Source organism: Plecotus auritus (assembly GCF_963455305.1).
Source record: "Plecotus auritus genome assembly, chromosome: 4".
Taxonomy (NCBI): domain Eukaryota; kingdom Metazoa; phylum Chordata; class Mammalia; order Chiroptera; family Vespertilionidae; genus Plecotus; species Plecotus auritus.
The window spans coordinates 26,065,672-26,083,896 of NC_137775.1; the positions used below are offsets into that span (position 1 = coordinate 26,065,672).

General features: G+C 41.4%; 1 protein-coding gene across 1 annotated transcript in view; it reads right to left on the bottom strand.

The window, feature by feature from the left end:
• MAP3K5 (mitogen-activated protein kinase kinase kinase 5) overlaps positions 1–18,225 on the bottom strand; it is a 167,488-nt gene that overhangs the window by 89,554 nt on the left and 59,709 nt on the right. The window contains exons 3-7 of the mRNA XM_080665978.1: positions 11,636–11,659; positions 5,363–5,556; positions 4,417–4,585; positions 2,794–2,900; positions 1,206–1,376 (exon numbers count right to left, since the gene is read on the bottom strand). Coding sequence (XP_080522104.1) covers positions 1,206–1,376; positions 2,794–2,900; positions 4,417–4,585; positions 5,363–5,556; positions 11,636–11,659 — 665 coding nt within the window. The remainder of the gene's footprint in view (positions 1–1,205; positions 1,377–2,793; positions 2,901–4,416; positions 4,586–5,362; positions 5,557–11,635; positions 11,660–18,225) is intronic.

Sequence of the window (18,225 nt, forward strand, 5' to 3'; positions counted from 1 at the left end):
GAATGGCAGGGGAGGGCAGTTAGCGGTGACCAGGCCAGCAGGGGAGGGCAGTTAGGGACAACCAGGCCTGCAGGGGAGGACAGTTAGGGGTGACCAGGCTGGCAGGGGAGGGCAGTTAGGGGTGACCAGGCTGGCAGGGGAGGGCATTTGGGGAGGACCAGGCCTGCAGGTGAGGGCAGTTGGGGGGGACCAGGCCTGCAGGTGAGGGCAGTTGAGGGAGACCAGGCCTACAGGGAAGGGCAGTTAGGGGTGACCAGGCTGGCAGGGGAGGGCAGTTAGGGGCAACCAGGCCTGCAGGGGAAGACAGGGGTGACCAGAATGGCAGGGGAGGGCAGTTAGGGGTGACCAGGCCAGCAGGGGAGGGCAGTTAGGGGTGACCAGGCCTGCAGGGGAGGACAGTTAGGGGTGACCAGGCTGGCAGGGGAAGGCAGTTGGGGGGAGGGATCAGGCCTGCAGGGAGGGCAGTTAGCGGCAACCAGGCCAGCAGGGGAAGGCAGTTAGGGGTGACCGGGCCAGCAGGGGAGGGCAGTTGGGGGTGACCCGGCCTGCAGGGGAGGACAGTTAAGGGTGACCAGACTGGCAGGGGAGGGCAGTTAGGGGTGACCAGGCTGGCAGGGGAGGGCAGTTGGGGGTGACCAGGCTGGCAAGGGAGGGCAATTAGGGGTGACCAGGCCGACAGGGGAGGGCAGTTAGGGGCAATCGAGCTGGCCAGGGAGCAGTTAGGCGTCTATCAGGCTGGCAGGGAGTGGTTAGGGGGTGATCAGGCTGTCAGGCAGAAGTGGTTGGCAGGCTGGCAGGTGAGCGGTTGGGAGCCAGCAGTCTTGGATTGTGAGAGGGATGTCCAACTGCCCAATACGGGCGGTCGGACATCCCTAAAGGGGTCCCAGATTGGAGAGGGTGCAGGCTGGGCTGAGGGACACCCTCTCCCCCCCCCCCCGGCCCCCATGCATGAATTTTGTGCACCAGACTCTAGTATTATATATAAGATATCTTTTAAAAACTATATTAAAATATTTTTTCATTTAATGTACCCCAATTTACTCTGCCATATTAAATGAATTTCATCAAACTTGTTTACTAAAGCTATAAATTCTAAGGTTTATTTCATAACACATAATCTAAATAATAATAGTAATTTAACTCTTCAATTTGCAAACAATTTTTTATGTCATACGTTTGTCATTCATCTTAACCTCCATACTCACCAAAAAGCTCCATTGTCTCTACTTTCAGTGTCCATGAAATTAGAGTCCAAAAATATGTCTTTGTAGATTCGACCAACTAGGCAATACATATCTGAAGCTACTTGCCCTTCACTTTGCACCAGGGGAATCATAATATCAAGAGCTTTTGCTCTATCTCCAGGGAGATTTCTCCTAAGATAGGGGGAGAAAAAAATCCTTGTTTCAATACAGATTAGGTTAATTATCTTATTAAAAATATTTTTATTGATTCCAGAGAGGAAGGGAGAGGGAGAGATAGAAACATTGATGATGAGAGAGAATCATTGATCAGCTGCCTCTTGCATGCCTCACACTGGGGATTTAGCCCACAACCCAGGCATATGCCCTTGACCAGAAAAGAACCTGGGACCCTTCAGTCCGCAGGCCAACACTCTATCCACTGAGTCAAACCAGGTAAGGCAATTATCTTTCTAAAATTCTAATATATTGATTCACACTAGGCAGAATAAAAACAATTAGACTTTGAGAGTCCTCTGTAAGCCTCTGTCCCAACCCTTTCTGTTTTTTAATCCTACGGCTTGTCTCCTGGGTCTAACAAGGATCTCTCTTGAATTGCTTTTCTGAAAACAGTGATGGTTTGTTCTTACCTATCCATAGTCCTTCCAATTTCCCTGCAGTCTATATGCAGGTTCAAACTAGAGAAGTGAGATTAGGAATGCAGTTTGTGGCCCCAAATGGGGCAGAGTCAACTAATCCAAACAGGGACAAAACCCTGACTTTAGGTTTTAGTGGCTTTTGCTCCAAAAGACTGAGCAAAGTAATTCACAGACAATACCAACAACCCAACTTTAACCCAAGGATTGCCTGATTTCTATGTGTGACAAATCAATTATTTAAAAAGCTGCTTTGTGTAGCTCGTTCTAAAATAGCAAGTATGTATGATGTGTGCCATGATGGGGACAGAAGGGAGAGAGGCAGGTCTAGGAGCAGCAGTATTAGTCCTTGACCTAGAAGATTCATGGACACATGACCTATGATTATAATTAGGTGTGTCCAGAGCAGTCCTAGTGAAAATATTATCTGGTTCAGAATATGTTCACCTAGACATAACTACCCTTAAATCTATTTTAGTCAATTTTTAAAAAAATATTGATTACAGAGAGGAAGGGAGAAGGAGAGAGAGAGAGAGACAGAAACATCAATGATGAGAGAGAATCATTGATCGGCTGCTGCCTGCACACCCTACATTGGGGATCAAGTCAGCAACCTGGGCAGGTGCCCTGGCTGGGAATCAAACCATGATCTAAGATATTCTAAGATAATATAATATTCATGTAATTTAAAAAATTCTAAAACCTGTCAATAGCAGATACAAACTTATAAGGATTTTATTATAAAAAGATTGCGAATCTTTTATTACTAACAAAAAATCATAAAATAATCAAAATGCATGCTTCTTATATTTTACATGGTTCAAGTGGAAATATTAATATTGCCTTCTAATAGGGAGTGGTTGCAGGGCTAAAGCAAAAACATATACCCTATAAAGAATATAAAGGTTAAAAAGTAATATGTTAGCACATTGTGAACAAGAACTTTTTCTTCTTACCTATTCAGTGCAAATGCATAATGAAACTTCACATGATGATGGGAGGCCAAATCAAAGGTTGGCAGCTTTTCTAAAGTCTCCACCAGCTTCACAATAGAATCATATTCCTTTAAATAAGAGAAGAACGGCATAGAATTAAACCAGTAGGAGAAAGTTATGACAATGATATGCTTTTTAACAACCAGCTATCTTAATCTGAGTAGGGCATTAAAAAAAAAAGAACTGAAATTCAAGGAATACACTGAAAAAGCTACAACCAAGAAGAAACTTTTTTTTAAAAAAAAAGGGTTTTGATTATATAGATTAAAACATTAGAAATACAGTTACCACATCTAACCAGCAAAACAATAAACATTATCTAGCATGATAATGTTATTCTGACTTAATACGTTTATACTTCTCCATGGAGCCAGATTCCTGGCATGGAGTGTCCTATCAATTACTTTCAGGGAAATAATTTCCAAAATATCAAGAACATGGAGCAACTGATTAAACTTCTGTTATCATCAACAAAACAACTTCATTTCAACATGAATAAGCTACTCTAGTCATAGGATCCTAAGTGCCACACTTCTCCACATGGGACAAATCTCTGCTGTTCTTAACTCCGGCCTGAAAGGCTGAAAATAAGGAACCAGAACTCACTTAAATTTTACTATAAAAATCTAATCGCAAATCCCCAACTCAGAGGAAGTTTCATTCTACTTATCATATTTTTACAATTTCAAGACATGTCAATAAAATTGTATGGAATGTGGGTGTGTTTTATATTATATATTTTAAAAGTTCTTTTTACAGGGATGTAAAAGTACAGCATAGGGAACAGGGAACATAGTGAACAATAATGTGATAACTATGTAGGATGATCACATTGTCAGTTATAAAAATGCCTGATCATTATGTTGTATAGCTAAAACATATTGTATGTTAACAGTAATTGAAAATATTTTAAAGTTATTTTTATAATTAATCAATTGCATATCTCTTCCTTCTGGTTATCAATTTTTTTAAATATATTTTATTGATTTTTCACAGAGAGGAAGGGAGAGGGACAGAGAGTTAGAAACATCGATGAGAGAGAAACATCGATCAGCTGCCTCCTGCACACTCCCCACTGGGGATGTGCCCGCAACCAAGGTACATGCCCTTGACCGGAATCGAACCCAGGACCCTTGAGTCCGCAGGCCGATGCTCTACCCACTGAGCCAAACCGGTTAGGGCCTGGTTATCAATTTTAAGCAACACAATTTCAATGGAGATATGTCCACAAAACTCTCAAAATTTTGGCTATTTACCAAAATCAAAGCTTTTATTTATTGACTGGCAGGTGAACCTGAGGCTAACATAATAGAACCGATTGTCCATGGGTTGGCTATGCTTGCAAATTTTTCTTTAAGTCCCTCTGGAGGAAAAAGACCTTTATAATACAAGTCTTTCACAATCACTAGCTGTTACTCATATGAATCTATCTCGTCATCATAAAATCTTGGGACAGAAAGCATACAAGAATCAATAAAAAATTACATGTACTAACATGAATGACTTAGTTAACTGAAATTTGATGTTAATACTTCCATATATTTCCAATATACTATATGAAAAAGATTTTAAGCATCTTCTTACCTGTATATCTCTGTAGGAAAGTAACAGATTTATTACAATATCTGCTGTCAAGACTTCAATATTATCTAATCGCTGCCGAATTCTTGCCAATTCAGCTGCCAGTTCTTTACCAGTGTATAAATTACGAGCTTTCCTGATATCATTGAGTATAGATTCCCGGAAATACTGGCTGATGGGAAAACACATTTCAAAGAGTTAATACCGGAAAGAATTTCAATAAAGTAATAATTTTATATGAAAAAGAATGGCATTTGCATTATTGGTAGCTTTCAATTCATTAAGATGCACAGAATGAACACCTCATATAAGTAGCATTATTAAGAAATTTAGAAGTCCTATATTTTTATTGACACTCTGCCTTGCTTCAGGAAGAATTAAAGGTAGATATTCTATGTTAATGAATTTCCCAAGAACCTGTAATGAACCATTTAAAATGCCCAAACTTTATTTTTAATTTTATGGTTTTGAATATAAATTATTCTAAATAAATTAAGGTGTGCCTATGATATGAACATAATATAACCTTTACTTTCTGACTCAGCATCATCATTTAACAATATAAATCACCCTTAATTAAAAATAAATAAGAAACCATATAATAATATATTTAAATAAAATATAATAATGCTCTCAGCAATTTTTGCCGAATTCTTGCTCTTACAATAAAAGTCCCTGGACATTTACTAGGATAATGTTTCTGTACTTTAAATTTATTTTTAGCTCTACTATCACTATAACACAGCAGTCTTTTATATTTCTGATTTCAAGTTAGTGTGTGAATAAGTGAATGAAATGCAACATGCAAACTACGGGGCATCTATTTTATTCACTTAGAGGATATTATACATTTTTCCTGCTTCTTGGCTGCTGTGTACTATATCTAAGAAACATCTCATCAGATGCACAAATAAGTAAAGTAGACTAACACTTCATTTATTAAACTTACCTGGAGCCAGCTTGTGCCACGTTCAGAAGTTGAATAAAACGATCCACAAGAGGTAAGCAGATGGGTCCCAGAAGCAGCTCGAAGTTGGACTGCATGAGCTCTGACAGCCCCTTCATGAAGCTACAGTCACAGCAGTAGACCTTGTTGTGTGGAGTCACCATGTACGGGACAAACGTGTAATTCCCAGTGCACATCTGTGGAGGGAGGCACCGGGAGGTGGTGAGCCAGCCTGAGGACTCCACACTAGCGTAACCCCAAGTCTTACTTCAGTGAGCATTTTAAATAATAATTCTGAATGTGACAGGAAAGAGAAAAGCCTCATTTTTTATTTATGACCTATGAAAATGGAAATTTCCTCCAATTTCTTTAATGGCTTCCTTCAAGTAATGAGGACTTACAGATGATTCAAAAACAGTGTGGCACAGTTTCTATCAATCAATTTAAATATTCACCATCTCTCAGGGCTGAGGCGTATGATATATGTTGTAGGAAAAACAGTGTCATTTAAAACACGGCCTTCTGCCTCCAGGGAACTTAAAATTTAATCAGAGAGATGCAATGCAAATACAGGAAAATAATAAGAACTAACATTTAAGGGCTGCCAACGTGACAGAACGAAGCTACTCCCCTCCAGGTCACTGCGTCTCAGTCATGGCTCCATTAGTCTCCCAGTTAACTAAAACTAGAGACGTAGAAGTTATCCTTGATGCTTCCATTTCCTTTACCTCCCATATCCTATCAAAATCCTATCTATTCTACCTCTAAAACATATCTCATATTTGTCCATTTCCGTCCATCTTCTCGCCAGCACCACAGACCACCAATGCCACTAACACACCGGCCTGAACCACTGTCTCCCTGCTTCCACTCCTGCCCTCAATCTATTGCCTACCCAGCTGTCAAAGTGATCCTTTTACAACCCATATCAGATCACTTCCCTCAGCTGTTTAAAGTCCTCTCCCGTGCTCCTGCGATGAAGATAAAACGTATCACGTAGTACAAAGCCCTGACTATCCGAATTCTGCCTCTCTCTAACCCCAGCCCGTGCTGCTCCCCTCCACTCACTCACTCTAATCTTCTGTCAGTTCCTAATGGGACCCAAAGGGAAGGAACACTAGTGCAAACAAAAGTGGAGCTGGGAAGAGGAAAGGCAAAAAGCACAGCGAGCACTCCTGAGTGACGAGCAAGTCTGACCAGAGCTTAGGGCTCAGGGGAGGGGAATGAAGGCAAAGCTGAGGATTTTATTTTATTTTATTTTATTTTTTTATTTTTTATTTTATTTTAAAAGCTGAAGATTTTAATTTATTATTATTTTTTAAATATATTTTTATTGGCCCTGACCGGTTTGGCTCAGTGGCTGGAGCATTGGCCTGCAGACTCAAGGGTCCCAGGTTCGATTCTGGTCAAGGGCATGTACCTTGGGTGCGGGCACATCCCCAGTGGGGAGTGTGCAGGAGGCGGCTGATTGATGTTTCTCTCTCATCGATGTTTCTAACTCTCTATCCCTCTCCCTTCCTCTCCGTAAAAAATCAATAAAATATTTTTATTGATTTCTTGACAGAGCCAAAGCTGAGGATTTTAAATTCCATAGGCTGGGCAGGGAGAATCATGGAGGATTCAGAGCAGGAAAGAAAACACCATCAAGGCAGTGCATTCTGACAGTCTGGGCAGAAAATTAGGTAGGAAGCTACAAAGCGTGACCAGACTGGCAGCAGTAGCAATGGACACATGCCCTCAATGTCAAAAAGAAAGAATCATCTAGACCTGCCAACTGGTTACAGAGATTGAGAGAGAGGGGAAGAAGGAGTCAAAGGTGACTCCACAGTAAGTAAGAATTCAGAAAGCAGAACCAGACTTAAGTATTTATGGACATTCTGCATTCGGGAGCACTTGTTATATACCAGGCAATTAATCAAACAGAACCTGACTTCCCATTAATATATGGGAAGAAGGTCAAGAAGCTGAGGTTTGGCCCAACCAGCATAGCTCAGTAGTTGAACGTCAACCTATGAACCAGGAGGTCACAGTTTGATTCCTGGTCAGGGCACATGCCCAGGTTGTGGGCTCGATCCCCAGTGTGGGGCATGGAGGAGGCAGCCGATCAATGATTATCTCTCATCATTGATGCTTCTATCTCTCTTCCCCTCTCCCTTTCTCTCTGAAGTCAATAAAAATATATGTATATTTTTAACGAAGCTGAGGTTTGTTTCGGGGTGGAAGGGTGAAGTGTTCACTTTCAGAGAGGTTAGGATTTCAGGGGAGCAGGATACCCAAAGAGAAAATATCCAAATAAAGTTAGAAATACATGATCGGAACATAAAAGAGTTTCAAGCAAAAATACAAACCCGAGAGAGACATTTAAAGGAAAAACCACAGAAAAAGGAAAAATGAAAGGACTAAAAATTAGGATGAGTATGTGGAAAACTCTATTTAACACTATTCCAGGGAGCATAGGGAGTTCCCAGCCACATCAGCATTTCAGAGAACAAAACATCACTGCTCTGACCCTCAGGAATAAACTAACGAGAACAAACATTTATTTACCACTTGCATGTGCCAGGGAATGAGCGGTCACAGTTCACAACGACCACTGAAGAAGCTGCGACTGTCTCCGCTTTACAGGTGAGGAAACAGGAAAGGCTTTGAGGTCACAGCTGGTGTGTGGTGTGTTTGGGACTCCAGCCAGGGACTCTTTCTCCAGAGGATTTGCCATTATCACTAGGGGGCTGGGCACCCTCCCCAGTGTCCTTTACATGCTGGCACGCCAACCCTTTGCCTCAGGTCACCTTCCTTGAACCCTGCATGAGCCAAGTTACTGTCACATAGCAAACAGACAAAAAGTGCCAAGTGCCCTAGTGGCCAGACTTAATTATTTACGAACATTTTATTCTTTGAGGCACTGCTTGTATGTAAGGTAATGAAGCAGAAACCTGGCTTCCATTTAAAGTATGAGAAGAACTTCCAGAGGTTGACGTTTGATTTTTAAATCAAGAACACAAAGGTGTTCCTTTCTCAAGTTCTCCTTCATGCAACAATAATTGGAAGACTAGTCAGAGAGAGGGGAAATCAACATATCTTGCTTCTAAAATGTTGCCAAGATTCCATAGCATGGCCACCAATTTAATCCTTTTACCCAAGCCACTGCCCAGGCAGAAAAGAAAGGCAGTACGTAAGAGGCTGCTTTCCGAAGCTTCCAAAGCTTAAACTATGAACAGGTTATAAAAGAGCAACACAATCAAATGCTTCTGTTTTAGATAAGCACTATAACAAAATCACAAAAGAAAATGTTCTGAATCTCCTAAGTCACAAAAGTAGGGGGGAAAAGATGGAAAGACAATGAACTAGAAAAGTGATATGAGTTTCAGAATATTATTCTTCTGCTGATGGATCAAGTTCTGTATCCTCAGGAGCCTTAATACCACGTGCATTTGTGTATAAGACGTGAAATATAACACACCGTTGTTGCAATACTGGGCACTGGGGAATACATCTGTGCAAAATGAATTCTGAGAGAGAGTGACTATCAGATGTCTGGGTGTGTGCTGAGCAGTGTAGGGGCAAAGAGAGACAAATGAGAGTCATGCAAACAGCAGAGGAAAAGATTGCTGAAATTGTCTTCTTCAAAACCCAAAGAATAAGGCTTCAGAATTCTTGTTCACAATACCCTGCATGCTAAGGTTTTTCTAAGTTCCTGGCCTCACTGCACTTTATTGCCTATGTTTCTGAGGCAATAATTTTTTTTTCAATTTCCCACTGTTGTTAAAAAAACAGGAGAGGCTGAGAAGCTGCAGGAGGCACAGGCATATTACTAGGGGTGCAGTGGGAAAAAGTGTGGGGGTTGGTTGTGAAATGTTTTTTTTTTTTTTAAATATATAAACTGCTGAGAAAAGCACTTTTTCAAAATAATATGGAAACATTTATTTCCCAAGTGGGCTCACATAGAACTTAGAAATATTATTACTACAATTTCTGTTTACAAGATTGCAACCAACCCCAGAGTTTGAAGTCACTAATGATCCAAAACAAAATAACAACTACTGTGTGCCCGGGCCAGGTGGCTCAGTTGGTTGGAGCACTGTCAGGGTACGTACCTAGGTGGCAGCTACAATCCTCAGTCAGGGCATATACGGGAGGCAACCCAACCAATCAATGTTTCAATCTCTGTCTCTCTCTCTCTCTCTGTCTCTCTCTCTCTGTCTCTCTCTCTCTGTCTCTCTGTCTCTCTGTCTCTCTCTCTCTCTCTCTGTCTCTTTCTCTCTCTGTCTTTTTCTCTCTTCCTCTCTCTCTCAAGTCAATAAAAACATATCCTCAGGTGAGGATTTAAAAAATACACCAACCAACCACTGTGTGATCAAGAACAGACATCTCAGGTGCAAAAAAAAAAAAAAGCCTTTAAGGAGATACTAATTCTACAATATTTAAACTGCTTTTAAAAGGACCATATTTCCTTAAATTTCAAAACACTAAGGCATGGTCATAAAATAACAATGCCAATCCCTTGGGGCCATGCTTGTTTCCATGGCTATAAAAACCGACAGCTCAAAATCTAGTCTTATTCTAATTATCTTCACTGTTTTAATTAAAATAATGCCAATTCTGTATTTAATTTCTAAAAAAAACCCCATAAAAATGAACATTAAGCATGTGTGGCAAATGAATTATGCTTCTGGGAAGAAATGCTCTCAGCATTCAAACATATTGAAATATATGCTCAAAATACTCAACTTTTGATAAGGACGCCCAGCACCTAAAACAGCAGCTTACTCAAACCAATGGCAACTTGGTCATAATGTGCAGTCTTTGGCCATCTTATGAACCTACTTCTCCACACATCCAAACCTACCATTCAGGTCTCAGGTAGCACTTGCTACCTCATCTGAAAGACCTTCCATGACCACTTGACGTAACGGTCACCCACTCGTTAGCATGTTGCCTTATGTAAATTTTCTAATTGGCTTGCTTGCTTATTTGTTTACTGGCTTTTCCCCCTAAGTAGACTCTGGCACTTCTCATTTGTTGTCTCACAGAGCAGCTATGAAATGTGGTGGTTGTCACTTTCAACCACCTTTGTGAATCCCTGTGGCACCAGCCCGAAGCTTTGCACATGGTACATGCTCAATCAATATTTGTATAATGAAATCTGTTACACTGAATTGATGCATGAAGCAATAATTGTTCATTTCCTGTTGAATGCAGAATGAGTTCATAATGGCAACATTATTTATGCTGCAATGAGTCTCTGACCTGGTAAAATCTTAACCATAAGCTTAAGGAAAAGCTATCAATTGTACTTTTAATGTTATCATCTTAAATTGAATCATGCAGATATTTATAGTATATTATTTCTACTCTAAGTTGCGGAGATACATTCTTTAAAGTTTTCAAACACTGACTTACTTTCCAAAATGAAAAATACAACCATTGGTATAACAGGTGATTCACCTGTATGTTCTTTTTCTTCAGGCATTTAAACATTTTTAAAAATTTATTTCTATCAATGTTTAACTTTTGTTTAATTCTATGTGGAGGATAGGAATTTTGTAGTGTTAGCTCAAAAACAGATACAAGATTTAAGAACTTAAGTCAATCTCTATTGCTAAATAGATGATAAATTAGATAGAATTATGCATATATAAATATATCTACACTAGTGGCCCTGCTCACGAATCCGTGCGCGAGTAGCTCGCTGCAGCTGGCCTCAGCTGGCGACCCCGCCCACCATTGCTCGTATCTCTCTGCAGCACGTAGCTCGCTGTCCCGCCCTCTTGTAGCTATCCGCAGCTTGTAGCTCGCTGCCCAGTCCTCCTGCTGTTCGGTCATTATGTGACGGTGTCCTGGACCAATTTGCATATTACTCTATTATAAGTACAGATATGTGCATGTATTTATGTGTATATGTATATCTATAATTTTATATATAGCTTATATTATATATATGTAGATATACATACATGTATACACATGTGTGTATCTGTGTATATATAGTATGCTGCTTTAGTGTCATTCATAATTCCACAAAATTGGATATACTTTGCAAATTTTTTCAAAAAATGTAATTATGTACTTTTAAAAAAGCAGGTATCAGTATCACCTCCCAATATTATAAATGAAATCTTACTATAAAGGAATATTTAGATAAAATAATCATATCTATATAGATATATCAGAAACTCTAAAGAGATAGAAATTAAAATTTTGTGGAGATGAAAATAACAAATTAGTTGATGGAAAAGAAAAGATAAAGTTTCTAGAAGGGTTAAGTAAAATACTCACAGTATTCTTCTGGCAAATGATTTCCTGGGGGGAAAAAAAAGTAAAGATGTCAATACAAAACTAATTAATTCAATTAATTAACTGAACCATACTTTATGGGAAATTATGTGTTAATAATTTTATTAGCAATTAGAGATTTCAGGGAGTGTAGAATAAGTTTTTGCATCTGAGACATTTACAATCTGACAGAGCAGAGTCGGGAGAGCACAAAAAAACAGCACAAATATGTAAAATCCAAAACTGAATAATCTAAAAATGATTTTGGCAGAATATGTAGATGTAGAATTATTTTACCAGTCATGATCTTTTTGGAAACTGTTAAAATGAGTTTGTTTTGCCTGAATAAGTACAACCTCACTCATGCCCTGGGAGGAGACCAAGCAAGCATGCTGCCTCCAGGGCAACTGGAAATAAAGGGCATTGGCCACTTATCAAAATGGGCCAATCCACACACAGATAATAAGGCTACCTGTCAATAAATAATCATAAATATGATTATGTATTATTCAACAAGAAACAGAATGCAATAAACATGTTGCGGGCAGTATCCCTGCTTTTAGGTTGTGAGGAATGAGATCATGCGAATAATGTGCCTGGGGCATAGAAAGCTCTTGATAAAGCTAGCTATCATCATTATTATTCCTAGATGTTAAAGTGACTAGAATCGTGGAGGAGAATCTAGAAAAGCCTGTGGTATAAAGGCTTCACTGAGGGTGAGGAATCATAATTTAGAAAAAAGAAATAGAACAGTTTATTGGAAAAGGAGGTATGCATGTTGTCATGGAAACAGGAAATGTAAGACACTTGTGAAGCCTCAAGGGTGGCTAAGAAGAGGAGCCAGGCCCTAGCCGGTTTGGTTCAGTGGGTAGAACATTGGCCTGTGGACTGAAGGGTTCGATTCCAGTCAAGGGCACGTGCCCGGGTTGTGGGCTCAATCCCCAGTAGGGGACATGCAGGAGGCAACCAGTCAATGATTATCTCTCATCATTGATGTTTCTATCTCTCTCTCCCTCTCCCTTCCTCTCTGAAATCAATAAAAGTATATTTAAAAAAGAAAAGAAAAGAAGAGAAGCCAGCTGTGGCAGGTGAGAGAAGAGCCATACAAAACTGAGGGGACCAGCCATCATTCTTCATCCCAGGATCAACATGGTGGCAAGGGAAACCAATGAGGGCTTTGGTTTAGAGCAGGATGTAAGACTTCGGAATGTTTAAGGATAACAGATAAGTAAATAAAAATCTATAGAGAAAGGAATTGTGCTGGGTAATTTTGAGAGCCATAAAATACATGTAACTAAAAAACCTTCAATACTTCACAAATTGCTGATAAAAAGGACATGTACACATTTAAAAAGAAATATCATAAGCCTAGATGCACATGCATGTGTGCACACACATGCTAACTCAAAAGAGTATATACTAGTACATCAAGGGCTGGGGTTTCTAAGAGAAAGAAGATGTTACTAAGAATTGAGAAGATCAGCAGAGAGGGTGGAAATCAAGATAAGCCAACAAGAACAGACACAACTTCTAAAGGCAAGGCTGGGAGGTGAGGATCCAAGCTACAGAACTAAGAACAGCAAAGGCCCATTTAAGGAAGAACAAATATTATCACTGACTAAAGAAGACAGTTCATTTGGGGAAGTATAGAAGAGAAAATTAACTAAGTATTTGAAAAAGATCTTATATATAATCATTGGGCTAAAGCAGACAGTTCATTTTGGAAAGTACAAATAATAAGATTAGAAAGTCACTGAAGAGGGTTTTGAATGCCAAAATATAGTACTCTGTTCTGTGGGCAAAGTGTTTTTTAAGCTGAGCCATATTCATAATGAAGTTTCAACACACAGGGAATACTTTTCTAACTGCAAAGGTTGGGAACAAAATAAATGTCTATCAACTAGAAACTGGTTGAATCAACTATGATACCGCCATACAATGAACTTCAATGCAGCCAAACAAAGAATGAGGAAGTTCTTTATGTAGTGATATGGAAAGATCTCCAAGATATACTGCTAAGTGAAGAAAGAGCAAAGTACAGAATGGTGTGTTTTTTTTAATCCTCACCCAAAGACATTTTTTCCATTGATTTTTACAGAGAGTGGAAGGGAGGGAGGGGGGAGAGTGGGAGTAGGGGAGGAAAGGAGGGAGAAACATTGATGTGAGAGAGACACATTAATTGGTTGCCTCTCACACAAGCCTACAACCTAGGTAGGTGCCCTTGACCAGGAATCACACCCACAACCTTTTGGTGCACAGGTGAATGCTCTAACCAGGGCTAGAATGGTTTTTACTCTATGCTCCTATCCTATCTAATAAAAGAGTAATATGCAAATTAACCATCACTCCGCTACACCCACAAACCACGCCCACCAGCCAATCAGGAGCGAGTATGCAAATTAACCCAATCAAGATAGCTGCAGCCACAGAGCGAGCAGGAGGCTTGGGTTTCCCCGGCAATGGAGGAAGCCAAGCTTTCCGCACACCCTGGCCCGCCCAGGCCTCCACTCAAGGCTACAAAGTTTCAATTTTAGAAGATAAATAAATCCCAACAAAAATGGTGGCAGCCACAGAGCTGGAGAGAGCAGGAGGCTTGAGTTGCCCCCAGTGATGGAGGAAGCCAAGCTTCGGCAGACCTGGCCTGACTTGGTCTCCGCTCAAGGCTACAAAGTTTCAATTATAGAAGATAAATAAATTCCAACAAAAATGGCTGCGGCCATGGAGCAAGCAGGAGGCTTGGCTCTGCTCAAGGCTACAAAGTTTCAATTATAGAAGATAAATAAATCCCAGATACCAGGGCCTCCGCTTGGGTCGCCAGGGGGCATGGCTGGCCTGTAAACCACCACAGGCCCCTCGCCCAGGCTGCCCCACGCACCAAGGGAACCCCCACCATGACCCGGGACACCCTTCAGGGCAAACCAGCTGGCCCCACCCATGCACCAGGCCTCTATCCTATCTAATAAAAGAGTAATATGCAAATTGACTGTCACTCCAACACACAAGATGGCTGCCCCCATGTGGTCAAGATGGCTGCCCCCATGTGGACACAAGATGGCCACCACAAGATGGCCAGCAGGGGAGGGCAGTTGGGAGGGACCAGGCCTGCAAGGGAGGGCAGTTGTGGGAGATCAGGCCAGCAAAGGAGGGCAGTTGGGAGGGACCAGGCCTGTAAGGGAGGGCAGTTGGGGGCGATCAAGCCTGCAGCAGAGGGCAGTTAGGGGTGACCAGGCCAACAGAGGAAGGAAGTTGGGGTAACCGGGCCTACAGGAAAGGGCAGTTGGGGGGGACCCAGGCCAGCAGGGGAGAGCAGTTGGGGGGGACCAGGCCCATAGGGGAGGGCAGTTAGGGGTGACCAGGCCTGCAGGAGAGGGCAGTTGGGGGGGACCAGGCCCGTAGGGGAGGGCAGTTAGGGGTGACCAGGCCTGCAGGGGAGGGCAGTTAGGGACAAACAGGCTGGCAGGGGAGCAGTTAGGCATCAATCAGGCTGTCAGGGGAGTGGTTAGGGGGTGATCAGGCTGGCAGGCAGAAGCGGTTAGGGGCAATCAGGAAGGCAGGCAGGGGAGCAGTTGGGAGCCAGCAGTACTGGATCTGGCCTACTGGGATCGGGCCTAATCAGGAAGTTGGATATCCCTCAAGGGGTCCCAGATTGGAGAGGGTGCAGACTGGGCTGAGGGACACACACCCCCGTGCATGAATTTCATGCACTGGGTCTCTATTTTATGTATAAAAGGGAAAAAAAGAAAATTTCAAGTTGTACAATCATAAAACATCTCTGGAAGGATAGACAATAAACTAATAACAGATGTTTCCAATGAAGAGGGGAGCTGGCTGGCTGAAAGACAAGGAAGGAGAGTGACTTTCCCCTATACCACATATTCTTTTGCACTTTAAAATTTTTAAATGTATTACCCAGGTGAATGTATTACCTAAGAAAGACAAATAAAACATAAACCTTGTTAAAGTTTTAAAAATATTAACTAGGTGGTTGTATTTCGTATTGGAGGGGAAATGTATTTAGGTAACTATTGCAAAAGTCCAGGGACCTCACAATAAGGCCTTGGGCAATGGTGGTGCCCGGGGAATGGAAATCAAGAGACAGATGAGTGACACTGTGGGGGAAGGTTGACAGAGGTTTTTCTTACAGGTGTTTCACAAGCAGCTATAGTGTGCACACAATCAAGCCCACGTGCACACACACAGACACACACACGTACACGCACAGGTCTCTGAATAAACTATTGTTATAAAATAAAAAGAAAAATGTTGGATAATCAACAAAGTCAGGAACACGGTATGGAGAATTTTCAAAATCTGATTTATGATATGTCTCTCCACAGCAGCAAATGACAGCCTTTCATACACTGTTCTCTTGATAGGAAGATCCTCTCTCCTCCAAGTAACAAGGAAAAGCCCTTCTCTTCATGCTCTGCCAAATAGTATCCCCTGTGCACAGCATAAAAAAACCGTTTTCTGTGAAGCTGGCCTTCACTGTCTTCTATGATACCTATCTTCCCCAAAGAAGTCGATGATGCCATATTTTGGCTGTCACTAACCCTCATACACACCTTTATGACAGCACTGCATGTACTAACTGCAAATGTTTCTTTATATCATTTCCCCATCCCACAGCGTGAGTCACCTTGGATGCCAGGGGCATGTTTTGTTCCTATTTGTACCCCACTAACAGCCAAGCAAATTGAATGGCACAGAGTAGGTACTCAATAAAAACATGAATAAATAAGTTCATGAATGTATAAGATACTGGACTATGGTCTGGGTAGATATGTATAAGTTCTGACCTGCTCCTGAATAGCCAGGTGTCATTTCACCTCTCTGTAAAGTAACACACTGCAAGTTAGGTTGAGTGATCGCTGGTTTCTTACAACTCTGTGTTCTATCATTTGCTTTTGGCTAAAGGCCCATCACAGTCAACACTGTCCTTGTGTCACCGGAAGGAGAGATGCCCCCATGTCCTGCACAGGAGCTACTCTACCATCATCTCTCTTTTGGTGCACAAGGCACAGGAATGGAAGTGGTAGCACAGGAGGTGACATTACTTGTGGTGAGAACTGAGTGAGCTAAAGACTCGGCTCCCTATCTATACTAATAAAAGGGTAATATGCTAATTAGACCGGATGTCTTCCGGACGTCCTTCTGGACATCCTTCCAGACAAAGCCATGGTGGCGGGGGCTGAGACAGAGGCAGTTAGGGGTGATCAGGCTGGCAGGGGAGCAGTTAGGGGGTGATCAGGCCAGCAGGGGAGAGCAATTAGGGGCAATCAGGCCAGCAGGGGAGAGTGGTTAGGGATGATCAGGCAGGCAGGCAAGCAGGGTGAGCAGTTAGGAGCCAGCAGTCCCGGATTGTGAGGGGGATGTCCAACTGAGGGATTGGGCCTAAACTGGCAGTCGGACATCCCCGAGGGGTCCAAGATTGAAGAGGGTGCAAGCTGGGCTGAGGGACCCTCCCCCCCGCTTCCATGCACAAATTTCATGTACCGGGCCTCTAGTAAAATATAACCACAGCTGCTTTGGCTTAGAGCCAATGTGATATGTCTTCCTGAAGAATTACTCATTGGAGTAGCAATTCTCTTACATGACTTCTTCACGTAATTTTAGGTAATGCCTGCATTATAACAATTACAAAACTGTATGAAACCATCCCTATAGGAATCTATTGAATTATGAACTATTGCTTATGTCTTATAGAAGCTAATTAGATACAAATTGTTCTCTTGAAGGAGACACTCAGTTTATGATATAACTTCAAATGAGGTAACAACTGAAAAGACAAAAACAATACTATTTGTGCATTTTAACTCAGTACAAATAAATAGCAAACAAGACCTCAAAAGCTATCTACCTACTGAAGCAAAATAGTGAAAGCTTAATTTGTACTAAACCCATTAAAATAAATAAAAGGAGAAAGGGGAATAAATTTGAGACACAACTGCCATATTTCACATCACTTCATGGAAGTGTCTCATCTAGGTCCCTAGAAATATAAAGATAAAATAAATATAAACTTCAGCTCCTTATCAGAGGATGTTTCTGGAGATGCATTGCCCCATTACAACTTCATAATTGTATGAAATCTTTAGGAGACTTCTGCTCAGTATAGTCCTTGGCGGGTACCAAAAATAAACAAACAAAAAAAAAGTGTGTATTTTTTTTCTCAATTTTTCAGTATCCTTTGATAACCAAATAAGGAAGCAAGACAAATAAAAAATCTAGTTTAGGTCTCATTCCAAGAGAAGATGAAGACAACTTTTAATAGCTATTTGGGACAATTTAACTTTGAAGAGGTCATTTTAAGGATAAATAAATGGAATATCTCCAAAATTGGAATGTGTTTGTGCCTTAAATTTGGGTAATTACAGCCAAGGGAAGGAAGTGGGAACAGCTGGTGTGGGGTTGCTAAGTGGAATCCACTCAGGGTGGGAGAAGCAGAATGAGCAACCAGGATCTCGGTTTCAGAAAGAAAGGCAAGGCGCTGGGAGTTCTTGGCCAGGGAAGACCTTAGGCCCCAGCTGGTGACTTTCTGGGTCTTCCCTTCTGATCCCTCTTTCTGTCCCAGAGGAGCATGGCAATTTTTC